Source organism: Bos indicus, chromosome 27 (genome assembly GCF_029378745.1).
Source record: "Bos indicus isolate NIAB-ARS_2022 breed Sahiwal x Tharparkar chromosome 27, NIAB-ARS_B.indTharparkar_mat_pri_1.0, whole genome shotgun sequence".
Lineage (NCBI taxonomy): Eukaryota > Metazoa > Chordata > Mammalia > Artiodactyla > Bovidae > Bos > Bos indicus.
Window position 1 is genome coordinate 34,741,296 of NC_091786.1, and position 23,525 is coordinate 34,764,820.

Here is a 23,525-nt window from a genome sequence, read left to right on the forward strand (position 1 = left end):
AAAAGCTGTACAGACAAGCAAAACCTAAATAAGAGAATTCAGCACCACCAGATTAGCTTTGCAACAAACACTGAAGAAACTTCTCTAGGCAGGAAAGAGACAAGCAACTTAAAACAACCTTCTTACACATATAGGCTGCTTTCTAAAAGTAGAGCGATTTGGATTTAGGATTTTCTTTGTGAGACAGATTTTTATTGTTTTTGCTTTCTTGCTATGTTTTGAGTTTTACTTATACATCTCCTTTCTTTACAAATATTTGGATATTCTCTTTATATTTATTAAGAAAAATTCTGTTTCTAATGGAAATGGTCCACTTCTTCTAAGATGTTGGTTTTATTGGCCAGAGTTGTTCAAAGACCCTTCTCCCATATCATCCTTTTAAGTTCTGTAGAAGTTGTAGAGCCTTCCCCTCAACATCCCGGAACTTGGAAGGGGAGCGTGTGAGAATCATGAGCTATTGGAGAGAGCGGACCCAGGGGTCTTCTCTTGAGATGGGAGTGAGTCCCAGGACTTTGGGAATCTGAGGGCAGTCAGTGGCAGGAGTGCATGATGGAATGTTTGTTTGGGATGGAACAACCTTCCAGGTTTGAAAGAGACCAACTTTCTTGTTTCCTACTAGAGGATTATGGAGGTAGAAGGACTGAAGATGAGCATGACCCCGTGGGGCCCTCCTGGACACAAAAGTCTTTCCATGTGTCCAATTTCTTATTTGAAGGAATAAGGCTTTCAGCTTCCTCGACCTTCCATGAGTTCCAAGGGGCATATTCAAACAGTTGCTAACCAGGGAAGTGAGGGGAGGCAGGAGGAAACATTGCTGCAGCAAGGGGCCTGGTGCTGGTCCCTCCTCGGGTGATATGCTAGCAGTTTGTGCATGTCTTTGAGTTCTTCAGCAGGAACTAGGGCCCCCTCAACCCAGACGGAGGAGGTCACTGGAGGCTGAGCACAAACAAGTGGACCCACACTGATTGGAAAGGCTGATGGCTGAGATGGGTGGAACACGGCCCTGTTATCTCACCACCAACTAGTGAGAGGGAAGTTCCACACCTTGCAGCCCTTGCCCCAAATTTTACCTATAAAAACTCTTCCCCTAAAAATATCAGTGAGCTTGGGGTTTTTGAACATCAGCTGAAGGTTTTCCTTGGCCCTTACAATAAAACTTTCTCTGCTCCAAACTCTTAAGCTTCTATTCTGAGTTGGACACATGAAGTTGGGTTCGAGAACAGAATCAATAGACACCAGCCTGCATGCTTTCACTCACAGGATTTACTTTGCTTTGTGAAACTGAAAGCTTTGGGTCATCACAAAAGGGAGAAGAGAAGATTTTTCTTTCTTTCTTGAATCATGCCAGTTTCTTGCTAATATCTTTTCTCCAAGCTGTGTTTGTTTGTTTGTTTTTTTAGTCATTGCTGTAAAAGAAATATAGAAAAATAGAAATGCTACATTTTATAAGTTGTTAATAAAAGCTTTCTAATTTCACTTCACAGCTACATGCATATCAATTAATAGTATACAAAGATAATTTATACTGTCACAATTTATATCTCTGCTCCATACAATTTTCAAACCCAAGTTTTTTTGTTTCTTTTTTCCCCTAAATCATCTGTGATAGCCACATTAAAAGGCAATGGTATAAACTAGTGTTAATATATGTCTCATTTACACAAATTTTATATGGGTCAAAGAAAATCATGAGCAATCCAACATGTGAAGAGGGAATAATAATCGTCATTATTAATAATGATTATTTTCTCTATTTTTATATACAGAGGAAGAGAACTTCCAACAGTCCTCTGTGTCTCTCCCACAGGTGTCCCACATACATATCTTCAAAACAAACTCCTTTTTTACTCCCTTCTACTTCATCACTCCAACACCAAACTGGTTCTCACTGGCTATACAGTATGTCAATAGTAAAAGGTATCATTATCCATTGTGTTGGACTGTTTAACTCTTTGCAGATCTCTTTTATTCTAGACCAAATACATCCAGCCAGTCAGCACTTCAACCAAGTCTACTCCTGTTAGGTCTCTCAACACTTTGTTATTTTTTCCGTCTTATCCAGTCCTGCCCTCTTCACAATTTTACTGTTCATTCTGTTTCATTAGTCTCCATTCTGACTAAATCTGACTGCATTTTCTAATTTATCCCAGTGAAACTTGTAAAAAGCAGACCATATCATGCTAAATCCTCCTTTACGTCTTCAAAAATACTTAAACTACATTCCTATTCAGATAAATGAGAAAATGCAACCTTTGTATCATGGCATATCAGACTTAGCTCATGATTAGCTATGCAGACCTTCTCTTTCATCATCCATAAGCTGTAAAGTAAATTTTTTAATATTTTAAGAGCACACATTTTGGAACAGAGAGCTCTGGGTTAACTATGTAGCCCTGCTGTCTTCCTGCTCTAAAAGCAATGAACATCACTTATGCACTGTTTCTTACACTCTACATCCAAACTGTCAACTCACTCTATTGGTTCACATTCAAAATGTATTCCTAAGACCATCTTTACTATCCCTGGTATGAGGTAACATCCTTTCTCTCTCCTGGATCAGTCCTGAGGTGTTTTGTTTTTTTTTTTTTCTCGTTAGATCATTCATGTGCTTGAAAACTCCTACCCGGGTTCATGCATTGATAGCCCTACCAGCTCGATGCCTGGGTGAGAGAGAGGTGGTTTACGGCTGCAGTGGAGCTGGGAATCTACCTGTGGGAAGCTCTCTCTTTACCTGTGGGAAAGCGGGAATACCTGGCTTCTCTTTTTGCTGAGATAAGGGCAGTTGGATTTATGATGGATTGTTTACAATTTAAAATAAGGAACTTTGTGCCGGAGGTGTCTCTCTGGCCCCCAGTATATGCCTGTATTCCTCTCTCGTTGTGCTGCATCCAAATAAAAGCCTTCTGTGAGTTGACTCAGGTGACTCCTTTCAAACACCTAAGCTGCATAACTATTTGTATCTCCCTTCAATTCATCACTGATTCATCACTTGCTCAACAGGGCCTACTCAGTTGGCCATATTTAAAATTGCTCCCAGTTCCTCCTTCTCTCATCTTTTCCATATAATGAATTACCTTTCAGCACACTTTACAATCAACGTATAAAATATGTTTATGGAATGAATGTGTCAAATTCTGGAGGTGTCCTTAATATGACCATAAAGTACTGCTGGCAGGAGAAGTGAGAAACAGGAAAAAAAAATGCAAACGAAAGCATGAGATTGAAGCTATGACTTAAGAGTTGGAAAAAAAAAAATCCAGGAGCTGGAGAGCTCAGTGTATTGCTCTAGGAGAAAATGAGTAAAGTTGTGTGGAGGTGAGGAGTGCAGGTGAAGGCACTCAGCATGATGACAGAACTACGATTGTAGGACATGAGAAGACAGCCAAGGGCCAGAATCTTCACCTAAGATGTGGGCTTTTAATAACTTGCTGAGAGAAGAGGTAGAGGCTACTCTAGGCAGAAATAAGACTACTTTACAGTGAGGCTATGAGTTATAAATATTTTTTTGGTGGCAGAAAATGAAATAGAGATCCAATGACTTTATTCCATTGGTCACATATGGCAGGTAAGTAAAGAGATGAACTTGTGATCTCATTCTTTGATGAGTTTCTGATTTTTTCCTTTACTCCTAGTGATGTCTAATACGTGAAATATCATATATCATGATTTCTTTACACATTTGATTTAGGAATATGAACAGTATATACAGAAGCCTTCTTTATCTCATCTTATTGTAAAGAATTATTCTTCTGCCTTGGAGGGTGAGTGCCTTTTAGCATTTGCTTGGCATCTACTAGGTCCTCAATAAATGTACATACCATTCCCATCCCCAGTCTTATATCAGAAAATATGTGGCAAAATTGTGGAGTTCTTAAGAGTTTCAGGACTTTCCTGGTGGCTCAAATGGTAAAGAATCCACTTGTAATGCAGGAGACCTGGGCTCGATCCCTGGGTAGGGAATACCCTGGAGAGGGGAATGGCTAGCCCCTCCACTATTCTTGCCTGGAGATTTTCAAGGACAGAGGAGCCTGGCAGGCTACAGTCCATAGGGTCGCAAAGAGTCAGACACAATTGATTGACTAACACTTTCACTTTTAAGAGTTTGAACGCTGGAGTCTGATTATCTGAATTTCAAGCTCAAAAACTGACTACCATTCTATACACGTAGGGAATTACTTACATTCTTTATATCTGTTTTCTTATTTCTAAAATAAGGAGAACAATAACCAGGGAGTCAATGAGGAAGAAATACAAGTGTTGGGAGCAATGTGTATAAAACTCTCATTTAGACAAGCTGTTAACGCAGATTGGTGTCTTAAATACACCAAACAAATATATGATTGCTCATAAATATTTTAAGAATGCATTTAAAATCCCTTTAAAGTAATTTCTTTTTACAAAAATTGTGGCTAATGAATCTGGATAATGTGAGTTAACATGAAATATTTCTATAGAAGTATAAAGTAATATCAACACCAAATGCTTTGTTTTAGTCTTTCTTTTAGTATATGATAGTAATGACTAGATATCAAATGATGAAATAATTGAAAAGAATAAATGGAAATAATATATTTCCTATACTGAAGTACTGTTAAAATATTAAAAAAAATAATGAATTATATAATTTTGTCAATAATTTGATTATTTCACTTCACCTGTACTACTGACTGCTGTTACTATTGCTGATTTCTGATGGAGACTTGTATGAAAGAAATAGAATTGTTTTAAGGTTAGGAAACACTGTAATCTTAAATAAATTCAAGAAAACAAAAACAGAGAGACTTTTACTACTCAGTTAATGTGTACCAATATCCACTTTTCTTCCTATATCCTATTCAGGGGTCATATATCCTACAAATGTTAACTAGACTTACTATGATCATTTTATATACATTATATATACAAAGTATTATACTCATGAAACTAATATCATATAGGTAATTATACCTCATTTTTGAAAAAGAAGTAATTAAATTCTGTTCTAAAAAAAGGAAAAACTGAGCTGGTACCTTAAATCTAATTTCAGAAACAAATGAGCAATATTAATTTCGTGTAACATAGGCCATATCTTTAATATGTGCTTTCCCTCACTCTTTGTGATCTTATATTTTCTCACCTTCCCCATATTCTATGCTGCCCCATCTCTATTCATCATCATTCAGTTTAGTTCAGCCGCTCAGTCGTGTCCAAATCTTTATGACCCCATGGACTGCAGCACGCCAAGCTTCTCTGTCCATCACCAATTACAATTCATCATAACTGGCCCAATACATTCTACGCTGACCCATCTCTATTTATTGTCTCTGGCCCCATATTCTGTGCTGCCCCGTCTCTATTCATCATTCAGTTCAGTTCAGTTTAGTCAGTCATGTCCAACTCTTTGCGACCCCATGAACTGCAGCAGGCCAGGCCTCCCTACCATCACAAACTCCTGGGATTTACCCAAACTCATGTCCATTGAGTTGGTGATGCCATCCAACCATCTTATCCTCTGTCATCCCCTTTTCCTCCCTTCCCCAATCTTTCCCAGCATCAGGGTCTTTTCAAATGAGTCAGCTCTTCACATTAAATGGCCAAAGTATAGGAGTTTCAGCTTCAACATCAGTCCTTCCAATGAACACCCAGGACTGATCTCCTTTAGGATGGACTGGTTGGATCTCCTTGCAGTCCAAGGGTCTCTCAAGAGTCTTCTCGAACACCACAGTTCAAAAGCATCAATTCTTCGGTGCTCAATTTCTTCACAGTCCAACTCTCACATCCATACACAACTACTGGAAAAATCATAGCCTTGACTAGATGGACCTTTGTTGACAAAGTAATGTCTCTGCTTTTTAATATGCTGTCTAGCTTGGTCATAACGTTCCTTCCAAGAAGTAAGCGTCTTCTAATTTCATGGCTGCAATCACCATCTGCAGTGATTTTGGAGTGCCTCTGCCCCCGCCCCCCCAAAAATAAAGTCAGCCACTGCTTCCCCATCTATTTCCCATGAAGTGATGGGACCAGATGCCATGATCTTCGTTTTCTGAATGTTGAGCTTTAAGCCAACTTTTTCACTCTCCTCTTTCACTCTCATCAAGAGGCTCTTTAGTTCTTCCTCACTTTCTGCCATAAGGATGGTGTCCTCTGCATATCTGAGGTTTTGGATATTTCTCCCGGCAATCTTGATTCCAGCTTGTGCTTCCTCCAGCCCAGCATTTCTCATGATGTACTCTGCATATAAGTTAAATAAGGAGGGTGACAATATACAACCTTGATGTACTCCTAATCCTATTTGGAATCAGTCTGTTGTTCCATGTCCAGTTCTAACTGTTGCTTCCTGACTTGCATACAGGTTTCTCAAGAGGTAGGTCAGGTGGTCTTGGTATTCCCATCTCTTTCAGAATTTTCCACAGTTTATTGTGATCCATACAGTCAAAGGCTTTGGCATAGTCAATAAAGTAGAAATAGATGTTTTTCTGGAACTCTTTTACCTTCCAGCATATTCTAGCTTCTTGGCACCACCAAATGTCAAGACAAGGAAAATGGGGTTGCTTAGGAAGTAGACAGAACTGTCTAAAGCAATTATAGCCAACATGACTTTCTACTAGAAAGATACTGAGGATTTACTGAGTAAATTCAGTTGTTCCTGGGCCTATTTGGGCATGAAGGATACCCACGTGCCTAAAGTTTGAAAAAAAATCTGGTATATTTGTAAACATTTGGTAGAATTATAAGCATTATCAGTGACTTATAAGCCACCATTTGGTGGCTCAAATGGTAAAGAATCTGCCTACAGTGCAGGAGTGAAAGTGAAAGTCGCTCAGTCATGTCCGACTCTTTGAGAGAGTTCATGGAATTTTCCAGGCCAGAATACTGGTGTGGGTAGCCTTTCCCTTCTCCAGGGGTCTTCCCAACCCAGGGATCAAATCCAGGTCTCCAGCATTGCAGGCAGATTCTTTACAAGCTGAGCCACAAAGGAAGCCCTCGGTGCTGGAGATGCCTGTTCAATTCCCTGGGTTGGGAAGATCCCCTGGAGGAGGGCATGGCAAATCACTCCAGTATTCCTGCCAGGAGAATCCCCATGGAAAGAGGAGCCTGGCGGGCTACAGTCCATGGATTCACAGTCTGACACGACTGAGAGACTAACATTTTCACTTTCATTTTCTCAAGCTCAAAAACTTACTACCATTCTATACATGTGGGGAATTACTTACATTCTTTATATCTGTTTTCTTATTTCTAAATTAAGGAGACCAATAACCAGGGAGTCAATGAGGAAGAAATACAAGTGTTGGGAGCAATGTGTATAAAACTCTCATTTAGACAAGCTGTTAATGCAGATTGGTATCTTAAATACACCAAACAAATGCATGATTGCTCATAAATATTTTAAGAATGCATTTAAAATCCCTTTAAAGTAATTTCTTTTTACAAAAATTGTGGCTAATGAATCTGGATAATGTGAGTTAACATGAAATGTTTCTATGGAAGTATAAAGTAATATCAACACCAAATGCTTTGTTTTAGTCTTTCTTTTAGTATATGATAGTAATGACTATATATCAAAATGATAAAATAATTGAAAACAATAAATGGAAATAATACATTTCCTATACTGAAGTACTGTTAAATATATTTAAAAAATATTTAATGAATTATATCATTTTGTCAATAATTTGATTATTTTACTTCACCTTTACCTGTTAGACTGACTGCTGTTACTATTGCTGATTTCTGATGGAGATCTGTATGAAAGAAATAGAATTGTTTTAAGGTTTGGAAACACTGTAATCTTAAATGAACTCAAGAAGACAAAAACAGCTAGACTTTTACTAATTACTCAGTTAATATGTACCAATATCCACTTTTCATCCTATATCCCATTCAGGGATCATATATCCTACTGGGGTATATTTACCAATGGTAGCCTAACTTTTAAATATGTTAAATTCATTTTTGTGGATGATTTAAATAATTATCTAAATTCTTTTTTTTTTTTCTTTTTTACTTGCAGCTTCCCAGTTCTCCTAGCACCATTAGTTGAAGAGACTGTCTTTTCTCCATTGTATATTCTTGCTTCTTTTGTTGTAGATTACTTGACCATAGGTGCATGGGTTTATTTCAAGGCTTTGTATCCTGTTCCACTGATCTGTATTTCTGTTTTTGTGCCAGTACCATACTGTTTTGCTGACTATAGCTTTGTAGTATAATCTGAAGTCAGGAAGGCTGATTTCTCCAGCTCCATTTTTCTTTCTCAAGATTGCTTTGGCTATTTGGGGTCTTTGTGTCTCCATACAAATTTTAAGGTTTTCTTGTTCTAGCTCTGTGAAAAATGCCACAGAAAATTTGATAGAGATTGTACAGAATCTATAGATTGCCTTCAGTTTAGTTCAGTCGCTCAGTCGTGTCCGACTCTTTGCCACCCCATGAATCGCAGCACGCCAGGCCTCCCTGTCCATCACAAACTCCCAGAGTTCACTCAGACTCAAGTCCATCGAGTCAGTGATACCATCCAGCCGTCTCATCCTCTGTCATCCCCTTCTCCTCCTGCCCCCAATCCCTCCCAGCATCAGAGTCATTTCCAATGAGTCAGCTCTTTGCATGAGGTGGCCAAAGTACTGGAGTTTCAGCTTCAGCATCATTCCCTCCAAAGAAATCCCAGGGCTGATCTCCTTAAGAATGGACTGGTTGGATCTCTTTGCAGTCCAAGGGACTCTCAAGAGTCTTCTCCAACACCACAGTTCAAAAGCATCAATTCTTCAGTGCTCAGCCTTCTTCACAGTCCAACTCCCACATCCGTACATGACCACAAGAAAAACCATAGCCTTGACTAGACGGACCTTTGTTGGCAAAGTAATGTCTCTGCTTTTGAATATGCTGTCTAGGTTGGTCATAACTTTCCTTCCAAGGAGTAAGCGTCTTTTAATTTCATGGCTGCAGTCACCATCTGCAGTGATTTTGGAGTCTCAGATAAAGTCTGACACTGTTTCCCCATCTATTTCCCATGAAGTGATGGGACCGGATGCCATGATCTTAGTTTTCTGAATGTTGAGCTTTAAGCCAACTTTTTCACTCTCCACTTTCACTTTCATCAAGAGGCTTTTGAGTTCCTCTTCACTTTGTGCCATAAGGGTGGTGTCATCTGCATATCTGAGGTTATTGATATTTCTCCCAGCAATCTTGATTCCAGCCTTAGGTAGTATATTCATTTTGACAATATTGACTTTTCCAATTCATAAACATCGTATGTCTTTACATCTGTTTCTCTTTTGTTCAATTTTATAGTTTAAGTACAGGTCATTTGTCTCCTTACATAGGTTTATTCTTAGGTATTTTATTTTTGTGATGTGATAGTAAATGAAATTGCTTCTTGAATTTTTCTTTCTGATCTTATAAATGCAAGAGATTTCTGTGTATTAATTTTATAACTTGCAACTTTAACAAATTCATTGATGAACTCTACTAGTTTTCTGGTGGCATCTTTAAGATCTATGTAGAGTATCAGGTCATCTGCAAACAGTGACAGTTTAACTTCTTGCTTTCCAATTAGGATTCCCTTTATTTCTGTTTCTTCTCTGATTGCCACAGCTAGAACTTCCAAAGCTGTTGAATAAAAGTGGTGACAGTGGACATCCTTGTCTTCTTCCTGATCTTAAGAGAAAAGGCTTTCAGCTTTTAACCATTGAGTATGATGTTAGCTGTAGGTTTGTCATATATGGCCTTTATTATTTTGAGATATGTTCCCTCTATCCCCACTTTCTGGAGAATTTTTATCATAAATGGTGTTGAATTTGTCAAAAGCTTTTGTGGCATATATTGAGATGAGCATATGGCTTTTATTCTTCACTTTGTTAATGTGGTACATCACACTGATTGATTTGCAGATTTTTTTTTTGTAGCACTATTTATAACAACAAAGATATGGATACAACCTAAATATCCATCAACAGATATATACAATGGAATATTTTACTCAGCCATCAAAAAGAAAGAAATAAAGCAATTTGCTGCATTTTGGATGGACCTAGAGATTGTCATATTATGTGAAGTAAGTCAGACAGAGAAGGAAAAATATTGTATGACATCCTTTAAGTTCAGTATCTAAATGAACTTGTTTACAAACAGAAACAGACTTACAGACTTAGAGAGTGAACTTATGGTTTCCAGGGGGTAAGGATGAGGGGAAAGCCTAGACAGTGAGTTTGGGATGGATATGTACACACGGCTATATTTTATATGGATAACCAATTAGGTCCTACTGTATAGCATATTGAGCTCTGCTCAATGTTATGTGGCAGCCTGGATGGGAGGGAAGTTTGGGGGAGTATACATGCATATGTACCGCCGAGTCCCTTTGCTGTCTAGCTGAAACTATTACAACATTGTTAATCTGCTATACTTCAACATAAAATAAAAAGTTAAAAACTAAATATGTTAAGCATTTTAAAAATTTCAAACTTAAATCCATCTATTACTTTTCTCTATGTTATCTACATGGAAGACAGGATGAAATATTAAAATATCTATGATAATGCTCCTCCAAAGTTAAAGACAATTTACACATGAATTCTTAAATTATCATGGCTTCGATTATTTCTATCAAATAACTATGTGAATAGTTATCTCACTTCTGTTAATGAGCTCCTTAATGAGGCCTCTCTTTCACTTATGTCTGTTTACACTTTGTGGTATTCAGACAGCCTCCATTTTGCCTTTGGCTCCTATACACACTCAGTTCTTGTTGAAGAGTAATATTATGGTGTAAAGTTTCCTTGTAATGGCTACAGTTCTTTGGCTACAGATGGTAAAAATCAGGTTTGAACATCCAATTTGGGATTATAAATTCTGAAAGGACACTTGTTGAAACTATATACACTTGCACAGCTATTTCTTTCTGTCTGTTGATGTCTCTTAACTAACAGATGCTGGTTTTGAGAGATTTTTAGGATTTTTACTTGAAAATGAAACTAGAATGGTTGAGAGAGGTACTCTGGGCCATCTGTAAGCAGAACAGTTCTTTTGGAAAGAATGAACATAGACAAAAAGAGATTATGTCAATCATAAAAGCCTTTGGGTGATGGAGAGAATGACCAAGTTCACAACCATCCAGTTCCTTACTACCCTTTTGTGTTTCAGCTCTACATCATTTCTTGCCCTTGTAGCCCTGAAACAATTGACTGATGCTCTTAAAACTTAGGCAGATTTTGTTATTTATGGTCAGTGATATCTAAGTATACCATTTCTTCCAGAAGTCAGTTTCAGCTTTGCAACTATTCAGATTTTTTGAACGTGTCTTAAATAAGAGCCCAGGAAGACTTATGCCAAATATCATTCAATTAAATCAATTTATAACAATTGAATGATTATATAAATGTCCATATGAATCATGCAGAATACTGCCTTGAATTTACTGGTTGCTGCTAACTTGTTCATAACTAAGATTAACTTACTTGGTAAGCAGAGGTGCTGATAGAAATTTTATATCATTTTATCTCTGATAAACATATGAGAAACAAAAATGATTTACTTTACAATGAAGAAACGAGACCCAATCTTTACACTTACTTCTGCATTCTCATCTTCCTAAATATTTACTAAGCAAATTGTGAACAATATTTGTGCTACAGTAAAGAAAAAGCTGTATGAATGTGAAATAAGGTCAGACAGAGAAAGACAATGTATGATCCCATTTATATGTAGATCGAAAAAACCAAAACAAACAAACAAAAACCTCATAGATACAGAGAACAAATTGGTGGTTGCCATAGGTAATGCGTTGGACTGGTGATGAGAAAAACGGGTAAGTAAGTTCAAAAGGTACAACTTCTATACAAAAAAATAAATGTCATGGGGATGTAATGGACAGCATGCTGACTATAGTCAACAATAACTAACGGCATATATGAAACTTTCTAAAAGAGTAGATCTTAAAAGACCTCATCAGGAGGAAAACAAAAAATTTGCAACTATGTAACAAATGTTAACTAGACTATGATCATTTTACATTATATACAAAGTATGATACACATGAAACTAATATATAAGGTGATTATACCTCATTTTAAAAAAAGAAGTAATTAAATTCCATTCTAAAAAAATGAAAAACTGAGCAAGTACCTTAACTCTAATTTCAGAAACACAGGAGCAATATTAATTTCGTGTAACATAGGCCATGTCCTTCATATGTGCTTTCCCTCGCTCTTTGTGATCTTACATTTTCTCACCTTCCCCATATTCTATACTGCCCCATCTCTACTCATCATCATTCAGTTTAGTTCAGCTGCTCAGTCATGTCCGAATCTTTGCAACCCCATGGACTATAGCACGCCAGGCTTCCCTGTCCATCACCAATTCCAATTCACATCACTGGCCCCATATATTCTATGCTGACCCATCTCTGTTTATTGTCTCTGGCCCCATATTCTGTGCTGCCCCGTCTCTATTCATCATTCAGTTCAGTCCAGCCACTCAGTTGTGTCAGAATCTTTGTGACCCCATGAACTGCAGCACGCCAGTCCTCCCTGTCCATCATCAATTCCCAGGGTTTACTCAAACTCATGTCCATTGAGTTGGTGATGCCATCCAACCATCCCATCCCCTGTTGTCCCCTTCTCCTCCTGCCCCCAGTCTTTCCCAGCATCAAGGTCTTTTCAAATGAGTTAGCTCTTCACATTAAGTGGCCAGGGTATTGGAGTTTCAGCTTCAACATCAGTCCTTCCAATGAACACCCAGGACTGATCTCCTTTAGGATGGACTGATTGGATCTCCTTGCAGTCCAAGGAACTCTCAAGAGTCTTCTCCGACACCACAGTTCAAAAGCATCAATTCTTTGGTGCTCAGCTTTTGTTATAGTCCAACTCTCATATCCATACATGACTACTGGAAAAATCATGGCCTTGACTAGATGGACCTTTGTTGACAAAGTAATGTCTCTGCTTTTCAATATGCTGTCTAGCTTGGTCATACATAACGTTCCTTCCAAGAAGTAAGCGTCTTTTAATTTCATGGCTGCAATCACCATCTGCAGTGATTTTGGAGTGCCTCTGCCCCTGCCCCCCCAAAATAAAGTCAGCCACTGTTTCCCCATCTATTTCCCATGAAGTGATGGGACCAGATGCCATGATCTTCATTTTCTGAATGTTGAGCTTTAAGCCAACTTTTTCACTCTCCTCTTTCACTCTTATCAAGAGGCTCTTTAGTTCTTTCTCACTTTCTGCCATAAGGATGGTGTCCTCTGCATAACTGAGGTTTTGGATATTTCTCCCGGCAATCTTGATTCCAGCTTGTGCTTCCTCCAGCCCAGCATTTCTCATGATGTACTCTGCATATAAGTTAAATAAGGAGGGTGACAATATACAACCTTGATGTACTCCTATTCCTATTAGGAATCAGTCTGTTGTTCCATGTCCAGTTCTAACTGTTGCTTCCTGACTTGCATACAGGTTTCTCAAGAGGTAGGTCAGGTGGTCTTGGTATTCCCATCTCTTTCAGAATTTTCCACAGTTTATTGTGATCCATACAGTCAAAGGCTTTGGCATAGTCAGTAAAGCAGAAATAGATGTTTTTCTGGAACTCTTTTACCTTCCAGTATATTCTGGCTTCTTGGCACCACCAAATGTCAAGACAAGGAAAATGGGGTTGTTTAGGAAGTATACAGAACCGTCTAAAGCAATTATAGCCAACATGACTTTCTACTAGAAAGATACTGAGAATTAACTGAGTAAATTCAGTTGTTCCTGGGCCTATATGGGCATGAAGGATACCCACGTGCCTAAAGTTATAAAAAAAAAATCTGGTATATTTGTAAACATTTGGTAGAATTATAAGCATTATCAGTGACTTATAAGCCACCATTTGGTGGCTCAAATGGTAAAGAATCTGCCTGCAGTGCAGGAGTGAAAGTGAAAGTCGCTCAGTCATGTCCGACTCTTTGAGAGAGTTCATGGAATTTTCCAGGCCAGAGTACTAGCGTGGGTAGCCTTTCCCTTCTCCAGGGAGTCTTCCCAACCCAGGGATCAAATCCAGGTCTCCAGCATTGCAGGCAGATTCTTTACAAGCTGAGTCACAAGGGAAGCCCTTGGTGCTGGAGATGCCTGTTCAATTCGCTGGGTTGGGAAGATCCCCTGGAGGACGGCATGGCAAATCACTCCAGTATTCCTGCCAGGAGAATCCCCATGGAAAGAGGAGCCTGGCGGGCTACAGTCAATGGATTCACAAAGAATCTGACACGACTGAGAGACTAAGAACACACACACACACACACACACACACACACAAACACAAGCATTAAGCCAATCCATACGAGTCCCTATTTATAATATTCTGAATAACATTTGAATTTTCTCATAAAGCCTTTCAAATATTAAATATAAAAAGCAATGTGTTTACTTACCCCCCACTTATTGTTCCCTCTTTGTTCCAAAATATCTTCATTTTATTCCATTTAAGAGCAATGATAGCAGTTAAAATGAAGAAAGGTAAGAGTACGTAGAAACTGATCATCAGGTTATTTTTTTGAGAGGCACGACGTCGTTTTATCAAGTATGCAGTTTTAGCTGAAGACATAACAATATCTTTTAACTTTTAAAAAATGATACATTTCAGTAATTTGAATTATAAAAATTTGGAATTCAAATAATATAATCATAGAATAAATAAATTCAAACTTAAAAGAGCTTTCCAAACTTCTGTGACTATACCCCAAAATATTTCTTTTAAATATATATAATTTAATCTTTATATGTATATTTAATGTTTATGTGTTACATTCTAATGTATTTCATTCTATCATACTATCATATTCCTATCATACTGCACTGCTACTTAGAATATATTAGGTTGATATTACCTAACAGATCTAACAGATTCCTCTATTTAAAAAAAGGAGCAAAAAAAAAAAAAAAGCTCCCTGGGAGAAAGGAATGGCTACCCACTCCAATATTCTTGCCTGGGAAATCTCATGGACACAGGAGCCTGGCAGGCTCTATGGGGTTGCAAAAAGTCAGACACGACTTAGCAACTAACACTAACACTCTCGCTCTCAGTGTGGATTTTTTAGTTCCAAGTCACCCTTTGGGGAATGGCCTCATTTTACACTGCTTTGTGTAAAAATAAAGACTAGTATTTAAGACCAAAAAAAAAAGAATTGTTTTAAAAATTATTTAGTGAAAATTACAGATAGAACTGAGGCTAATTAAAAAGAAACAGTAATAGTAGGTGAGGTTAAATTTACATAACAAATGATATAAAGTGATATTGTTTTAATTTTGATTGCATTAATTTAAAAAGTTGATATTCCTCTTGGTGTTACAAAGATATTGGATAAAACTAGAAAAGTAAATCTATTGGTCCAAATAATCAAAAGGAATAAACCAGAAAATTAAAATTAAAAAAATATAAATCAAGCAATCAGAATTACCACCAAACCAATTATGATGATATTGTGTATATTCGTGGACATACTCAATTGTCTAAATCTTTGTGACCCCATGGACTGTAGCCTGCCAGGTTCTTTTGTCCATTGAATTTTTCAGGCAAGAATACTGGAGTGGGTTGCCATTCCCTTCTCAGTGGATCTTCCCCTCTCATGGATTGAACCCAGATCTCTTGCATCTCCTGCATTGGCAGGTAGATTCTTTGCCTATGCACTACCTCATGATATTAAGTGTAAACAAATTTAATGCCCTCTCAAGATGACAAGAGAATCTGTGCCACTGAAACACAGGTACAGTCCAATTATATGTTGATTCAAAGTAATTTACCAAGCTGCTGTATATCACAGAGAGCTCAGCTCGGGCCTCTGTGATGACCTACAGGGGTGGAGATGAGAGGGAAGCTCAAGAGGGAAGGGATATATGTATACTTATAGCTGACTCATATTGTTGTACAGCAGAAACTAACACAACATTGGAAAGCAATTATACTCCAATTAAAAAATAAATTAAAAAGCATCTGGTTTTCAAAAACTTTTGTATATGAATCCAAATTTTATTTTCCCATATGTAGCAAGACATTTTAAATACCTTGCAACATTAAAACAAACAAACAAACAAAAAACAACTTTTAACGTATATGCAGAGTACATCATGCAAAATGCTGGGCTGGATGAATCACAAGTTGGAATCAAGAATCTCTTTCGCTGGGAGAAATATCAACAAGCTCACCTATGCAGATGATACCACTCCAACAGCAGAAAGTGAAGAGGAACTAAAGAGCCTCTTGATGAGAGTGAAAGAGGAGAGTGAAAAAACTGGCTTAAAGCATAACACTCAGAAAACAAAGATCATGGCATCTGGTCCTATCACTTCATGCCAAACAGAAGGGGAAAAAGTGGTAGCAGTGTCAGATTTTCTTTCTTTGGGCTCCAAAATCACTGGGGATGGTAAAGGCAGCCATGAAATTAAAAGGTACTTGATCCTTGAAAGGAAAGTTATGACACACCTAGACAGGGTATTAAAAAGCAGAGACAGCAGGGAGAGGGTGGGATGATTTGGGAGAATGGCATTGAAACATGTATAATATCATATATGAAGCGAGTTGCCAGTCCAGGTTCGATGCATGATACTGAATGCTTGGGGCTGGTGCACTGGGACGACCCAGAGGGATGGTATGGGGAGGGAAGAAGGAGGAGGGTTCAGGATGGGGAACACGTGTATACCTGTGGCAGATTCATGTTGATATGTGGCAAAACCAATACAATATTGTAAAGTTAAAAAATTTTTTAAAAAAGCTAAAAAAAAAAATAAAAAGCAGAGACATCAATTTGCTGACAAAGGTACATCTAGTCAAGACAATTGTTTTTCCAGTTGTCATGTACGGATATGAGAGTTGGACCATAAAGATGGCTGAGTGCTGAAGAATTGATGCTTTCGAGTTGTGGTGCTGGAGGAGACTCTTGAGAGTCCCTTGTACAGCAAGGAGATCAAACCAGTCAATCCTAAAGGAAATCAACCCTGAATATTCACTGGAAGGACTGATGCTGAAGTTTCAATACTTTGGCCACCTGATGTGAAGAGCCTACTCAAGCTGGGAAACATTGAAGGCAAAAGGAGAAGGGGGAGACAAAAGATGAGATGGTTGGATGTCTGACTCAAGCTGGGAAAGATTGAAGGCAAAAGGAGAAGGGGGAGACAAAAGATGAGATGGTTGGATTACTGACTCAGTGGACATGAATGTGAGCAAACTCTAGGAGATAGTGAAGGACAGGGAAGCCTGGCAGTGATGCAGTTCATGGGATCGCCTAAGAGTCAAATGTGACTTAGTGACTGAACAGCAACAAATCTAGAAAACTGCTGTATAAATCAAAAAATTTGGGAAACCATGGTTAAAATTAAGATGACACATTAAAATGTTCATGGCTAGATTTGAATTAAAAAAGCACATACAAAATTTTGATTGACAACATAATCTATAGCTGTGCTATTTATAATAGCACTACAAAGTGACAGTTTACATTTAATTAGGTAAAATAAAGTGAAAATGTTAGTTCCTTAATTGCATTCTCCATATGTCCAGTGCTTAATAGCCACATAGACAGTGGGGCTTTAAGGATACAGAAGGCTCTGTTGGAGCAGTGATTTAATTACTAACATTCATCAATTTCTAAATTCCAAAATCCATCATCGATACTTCCTCCTGGTGATAAGGCTATTTCCTCACAATCTGGGGGCACATATCCAACATCACAGTGACAATGTAAGCGAGTATTGCAAATCTGGAATGAAACCAAAAAAAGAAGACCATTTTATATGTCATATAAAATTTAAGTGGATTAGTATTGATTGTGAGCCAAAGCAAATGATTAAAGTAATGCAATTTGGTATGTTACAGGCTGTTTTTACTTTAATGTGGAAAATAAGTATAAAGATAAAATGCAATGCAAGAAATGTCCATTCAATGCTTTTTAAATGTTGCAGAGGGTTTCTCTAATTTATCTCTTCAATAAAAGTAGACAACATTCTTGATACACCTGAAAATATAGAACTGTCTCTTTTAAAAAGGCATAGAAATTATAAAGCTAAAAATTATAGCAGGAGTTGAAATTTATTATGAATTGTGCCAGATATTTATAAAACTGTTGTAAGAGTCAACTTTTATGAAACACGGGGAGAAAACTAAAGGGTGGAGCTTACTTATTCAGGTACAGTAAGAAAAATTGATTTTGCTAGAAAATAGGAAGGCTAGGCGGCTTCCCTGGTAGCTCAGCTGGTAAAGAATCCACCTGCAATGCAGGAGATCCTGGTTCAATTTTTGGGTTGGGAGGATCCCCTGGAGAAGGGATAGGCTACCCACTCCAATATTCTTGGGCTTCCCTGGTAGCTGAGACAGTAAAGAATTCAGCCTGCAACACGGCAGACCTGGGTTCAATCCCTGGGTTGGGAAGATGCCCTGGAGGAGGGCATGGCAACTCACTCCAGTATTTTTGCCTGGATAAGCCCCAAGGACAGAGGAGCCTGGCAGGCTATGATCCATGGGGTCGCAAAGAGTCGGACATGATGGCGACTAAGCGCAGCACAGCACAGGAAGGCTAGAATATATTTATAAATATGATTTTATGGATAAATCAAAAGATGGGTCAGAAGCAGATAAGGAATCTAGGGATAAATTCAGGCAAAATTAAATTGAAATTAAACAGGATGTGTAAATAGGAAGTAAATTTTGATACAAGACACACAGGTCAATTTTTCCAGGGTTACTATAGAAAATATGAAGCATCAAGATAATGGGAGATACTAACTATCAATAACCTCAGATATGCAGATGACACACCTTTATGGCAGAAAGTGAAGAGGAACTAAAAAGCCTCTTGATGAAAGTGAAAGAGGAGAGTAAAAAGTTGGCTTAAAACTCAACATTCAGAAAACGAAGATCATGGCATCTGGTCCCATCATTTCATGGGAAATAGATGGGGAAACAGTGTCAGACTTTATTTTTTGGGGCTCCAAAATCACTGCAGTTGGTGACTGCAGCCATGAAATTAAAAGACGCTTACTCCTTGGAAGAAAAGTTATGACCAACCTAGATAGCATATTGAAAAGCAGAGACATTACTTTGCCAACAAAGGTTCGTCTAGTCAAGGCTATGGTTTTTCCAGTGGTCATGTATGGATGTGAGAGTTGGACTGTCAAGAAAGCTGAGTGCCGAAGGATTGATGCTTTTGAACTGTGGTGTTGGAGAAGACTCTTGAGAGTCCCTTGGACTGCAAGGAGATCCAACCAGTCCATTCTGAAGGCGATCGCCCTGGGATTTCTTTGGAAGGACTGATGCTAAAGCTGAAACTCCAGTACTTTGGCCACCTCATGCAAAGAGTTGACTCATTGGAAAAGACTCTGATGCCGGGAGGGATTGGGGGCAGGAGGAGAAGGGGATGACAGAGGATGAGATGGTTGGATGGCATCACTGACTCGATGGGCATGAGTTTGAGTGAACTCCAGGAGTTGGTGATGGACAGGGAGGCCTGGCGTGCTGCGATGCATGGGGTCACAAAGAGTCGGACATGACTGAGTGACTGATCTGAACTGAACTGATATACATGTAACACTAAATATATCTATTTCCAAAAGTATGCAGTCTCTATCCAACATTGTAATAGCTTATGTTTCATATTGCAATTTTGTACAAAGTTTAAAAGTTTTTAGCTCATGAAGTGTGCAGTTATCTGATAGAATACCTAGAACATGCACACATGTATAAATAATGAAATTTGGTTTCTACATTTAACTGAAATTCTCCAAAGAAATTTCCACATCCATTAATCTGAAGCTTATTATTATCTTGTGGGATGTTATGATATGTATTTTAAAACTATACATAAAATAGAGTAACAATTACATACCCCATGTCCTTTGCATTTGGTAAGTGGGTCACAATCCTGATACTGTGTATATTGATGGATTGCCCTGCAAGCTCCATTGTCACAAAACTAAAATGATGAAACAACCAACAACTTTAAAGTCAGGAATTCATTGACTGTACTTATTATAAGAAATTAGATACACAATATGATATATACTTAGGATGAACTTGAATTTCATAACATCTACTCATTCTAATAAAAAACTTGAAGTCAAACATCAAGTTTTCACAATAAGAGATTGCTTCCATTGAAGGAGGAGGCTTGTGAGTTTACTAATAGCCAATGAAAATTATTAAAGTATTGTAATTTGGTATGTTACAGGAGGTTTTTTATTTTAATGTGGAAAAGGATTTTAAAAATAAAATACAAGAAATGTCCATTCAGTGCTTCTCAAGTGCCATAGAGATTTTCTCTAGTTTGTCTCCTCAATAAAAGTAGACAACATTCTTGATACACCTGAAAACATAGAACTTTTCTATGTCTTTTCTACAAGGCATAGATATTATGAAGCTAAAAATTATAGCTGGTATAAAAACAAAACAAGCCAAATTTTAATGAGCATTTGAAATGGGCCTTTGCACTTTCTATGCATTTTTATATATATGCTCACATAGACCTTGAGAGAGAGATATTTTTATCCACATTTTATATTTGATGAGAATTAAATGTACACTTTTTAGGGCATGTCACCACTGACTGACAGAACCAGTATTCAGTGCAAGAACTACTTTAATCATAGAGCCCACTGATCAATGCTCAATACCAGTGCTTCAACCAGTCATTTTTACATTCTTCTAACTTTAATAACAGTATCTCTTGTCTTTTACAAAAGCAATGTTCTCCTTCATACCTCAGTTTATCTATCTTTGAATTTGAAATAGAAATTATACCTAAGTCATAGGTTATAAGGATGAAATAATTTATTACACATAAAGGAACAAAAATAGTTTGGGACATAGCAAATGCTCACTAAATACAAATTTGTGTTTTAGTTATTTATTTAACCTGATTTTGATGTAGACTGCATGTTAATATTCCTCTATCAAAATTTTAATTTAATTTGAATACTCTGGGGGACATGTTCTAAGATTGTCTGCCCACTTTTCTCAAGTTATCTGAGAATATCCAACAGATGATGAAGTCTAGAAACATTCGTTATTTTCTATCACTATTGACAAGTAAATATATGGACAAAGGTCCGTCTAGTCAAAGCTATGGCTTTTCCAGTAGTCATGTAGGATGTGTTCAGTTCAGTCACTCAGTCCTGTGCGTGTGTGTGTCCAGGTACATATATACTGGGATATGTGTGTGTACACATGTATATATATACTGGGGTGTGTGTGTGTGCACATGTACATGCATACTGGGATATGTGTGTCTACACATGTGTATATATACACTGGGGTATGTGTGTGTGCCCATGTACATATATACTGGGGTGTGTGTGTGTGTGTGTGTGTGCACAGGTACATATATACTGGGACATGTGTGTGTACACATGTATATATATACTGGGGTGTGTGTGTGTGTGTGTGCACAGGTACATATATACTGGGATGTGTGTGTGTGCACATGTACATGCATACTGGGATATGTGTGTCTACACATGTGTATATATACACTGGGGGATGTGTGTGTGCACATGTACATATATACTGGGGTACGTGTGTGTGTGTGTGTACAGGTACATATATACTCAGATATGTGTGTGTGTGCACATGAACATGCATACTGGGATATGTGTGTGTACACATGTATATACACACTGGGGTACATGTGTGTGCACATGTACATATATATTGTGGTACACATAGATGTGCATATATATATATATACATATATATGCTGCTAAGTCGCTTCAGTTGTGTCCGACTCTGTGTGACCCCATAGATGGCAGCCCACTAGGCTCTTCCATCCCTGGGATTCTCCAGGCAAGAACACTGGAGTGGGTTGCCATTTCCTTCTCCAATGCGTGAAAGTGAAGTCGCTCAGTCGTGCCTGACTCTTAGCGACCCCATGGACTGCAGCTTACCAGGCTCCTCTGTCCATGGATTTTCCAGGAAAGAGTACTGGAATGGGGTGCCATCACCTCCTCTGATATATAAGTACATATACACACACACATAGTGGGGGTATACCCACTATGATACCTGATACCTATGACTCTGATACCAACCAAGTGTCCAAGAATTCAATTCAACTCATTCTGACATTATCTATCTGCAGTTAGAATCAAATTCCACAAGTTAAAAGGCTCAGTCCGACAAGACTCTTCCCCTTTCAGACACCAGATTCATGTCTTTATCCTTCTGACCAACTGGCTATATATTAGAAGAAAAGCGCAGGTGGCTGCGACCGGCGCACTGAATCGCAGCCGAGAAGAGCTACCCCACATCCGAGGTCAGGGGCAGAAGCCTGGAGGACCCCATGCCGGAAGGGCAGTGGCCAGGAGGAGTTACCCCACGTCCGAGGTCAGGGGCAGTGGGTGAAAGTGCCAGGCTGCGATGGCTCAGGAACGACCGGGAGGAGCTACCCCACGTCTGAGGTCAGGAGCCGCGGCCAGGAGGAGCTACCCCGCGTCCGAGGTCAGGGGCGGTGGCCAGGAGGAGCTACCCCACACCTGAGGCCAGGGGCCGCGGCTGGGAGGACAAACCTCACGTCCATGGAGTGGTGGCTGCGCGGGCGCAGGAGGGCCTAGAGGAGCTATCCCACGTTGAAGGTCAGGGAGGGCGGTGGTGAGGAGATACCCCTCCTTCAAGGTAAGGAGCAATGACTGCACTTTGCTGGAGCAGCCATGAAGAGATACCCCATGCCCAAGGTAAGAGAAACCCAGGTAAGACAGTAGGTGTTGCAAGGGGGCATCAGAGGGCAGACACACTGAAACCATACTCACATAAACCTAGTCAATCTAATCACACGAGGACCACAGCCTTATCTAATTCAATGAAACCAAGCCATGCCCGTGGGGCACCCAAGACGGGCGGGTCATGGTGGAGAGGTCTGACAGAATGTGGTCCACTGGAGAAGGGAATGGCAAACCACTTCAGTATTCTTGCCTTGAGAACCCCATGAACAGTATGGAAAGGCAAAATGATAGGATACTGAAAGAGGAATTCCCCAGGTCAGTAGGTGCCCAATATGCTACTGGAGGTCAGTGGAGAAATAACTCCAGAAAGAATGAAGGGATGGAGCCAAAGCAAAAACAATACCCAGCTGTGGATGTGACTGGTGATAGAAGCAAGGTCCGATGCTGTATAGAGCAATATTGCATAGGAACCTGGAATGTCAGGTCCATGAATCAAGGCAAATTGGAAGTGGTCAAACAAGAGATGGCAAGAGTGAATGTCGAAATTCTAGGAATCAGTGAACTAAAATGGACTGGAATAGGTAAATTTAACTCAGATGACCATTATATCTACTACTGTGGGCAGGAATCCCTCAGAAGAAATGGAGTAGCCATCATGGTCAACAAAAGAGTCCGAAATGCAGTACTTAGATGCAATCTCAAAAATGACAGAATGATCTCTGTTCATTTCCAAGGCGAACCATTCAATATCACAGTAATCCAAGTCTATGCCCCAACCAGTAACGCTGAAGAAGCAGAAGTTGAACGGTTCTATGAAGACCTACAAGACCTTTTAGAACTAACACCCAAAAAAGATGTCCTTTTCATTATAGGGGACTGGAATGC

General features: G+C 38.8%; 1 protein-coding gene across 7 annotated transcripts in view; it reads right to left on the bottom strand.

Annotated features, from left to right (window-relative positions):
* Positions 1-1,244: 1,244 nt before the first annotated feature.
* The window catches only part of LOC109553366 (A disintegrin and metallopeptidase domain 3-like), a 113,685-nt gene continuing 91,404 nt past the window's right edge, over positions 1,245-23,525 (bottom strand). For 5 of the 7 annotated variants that reach the window (XM_019953337.2, XM_070781465.1, XM_070781462.1 and 2 more), the window contains 5 exons: positions 19,814-19,900; positions 17,569-17,692; positions 14,372-14,534; positions 7,680-7,724; positions 1,245-1,406 (listed from right to left, as the gene is read on the bottom strand). In XM_019953337.2, coding sequence (XP_019808896.2) covers positions 1,397-1,406; positions 7,680-7,724; positions 14,372-14,534; positions 17,569-17,692; positions 19,814-19,900 — 429 coding nt within the window. In that variant the 3' untranslated portion in view covers positions 1,245-1,396. Of the gene's footprint in view, positions 1,407-7,679; positions 7,725-14,371; positions 14,535-17,568; positions 17,693-19,813; positions 19,901-23,525 lie in introns of those variants that run through there. The other 2 variants (XM_070781461.1, XM_070781466.1) reach the window with 2 other exon arrangements.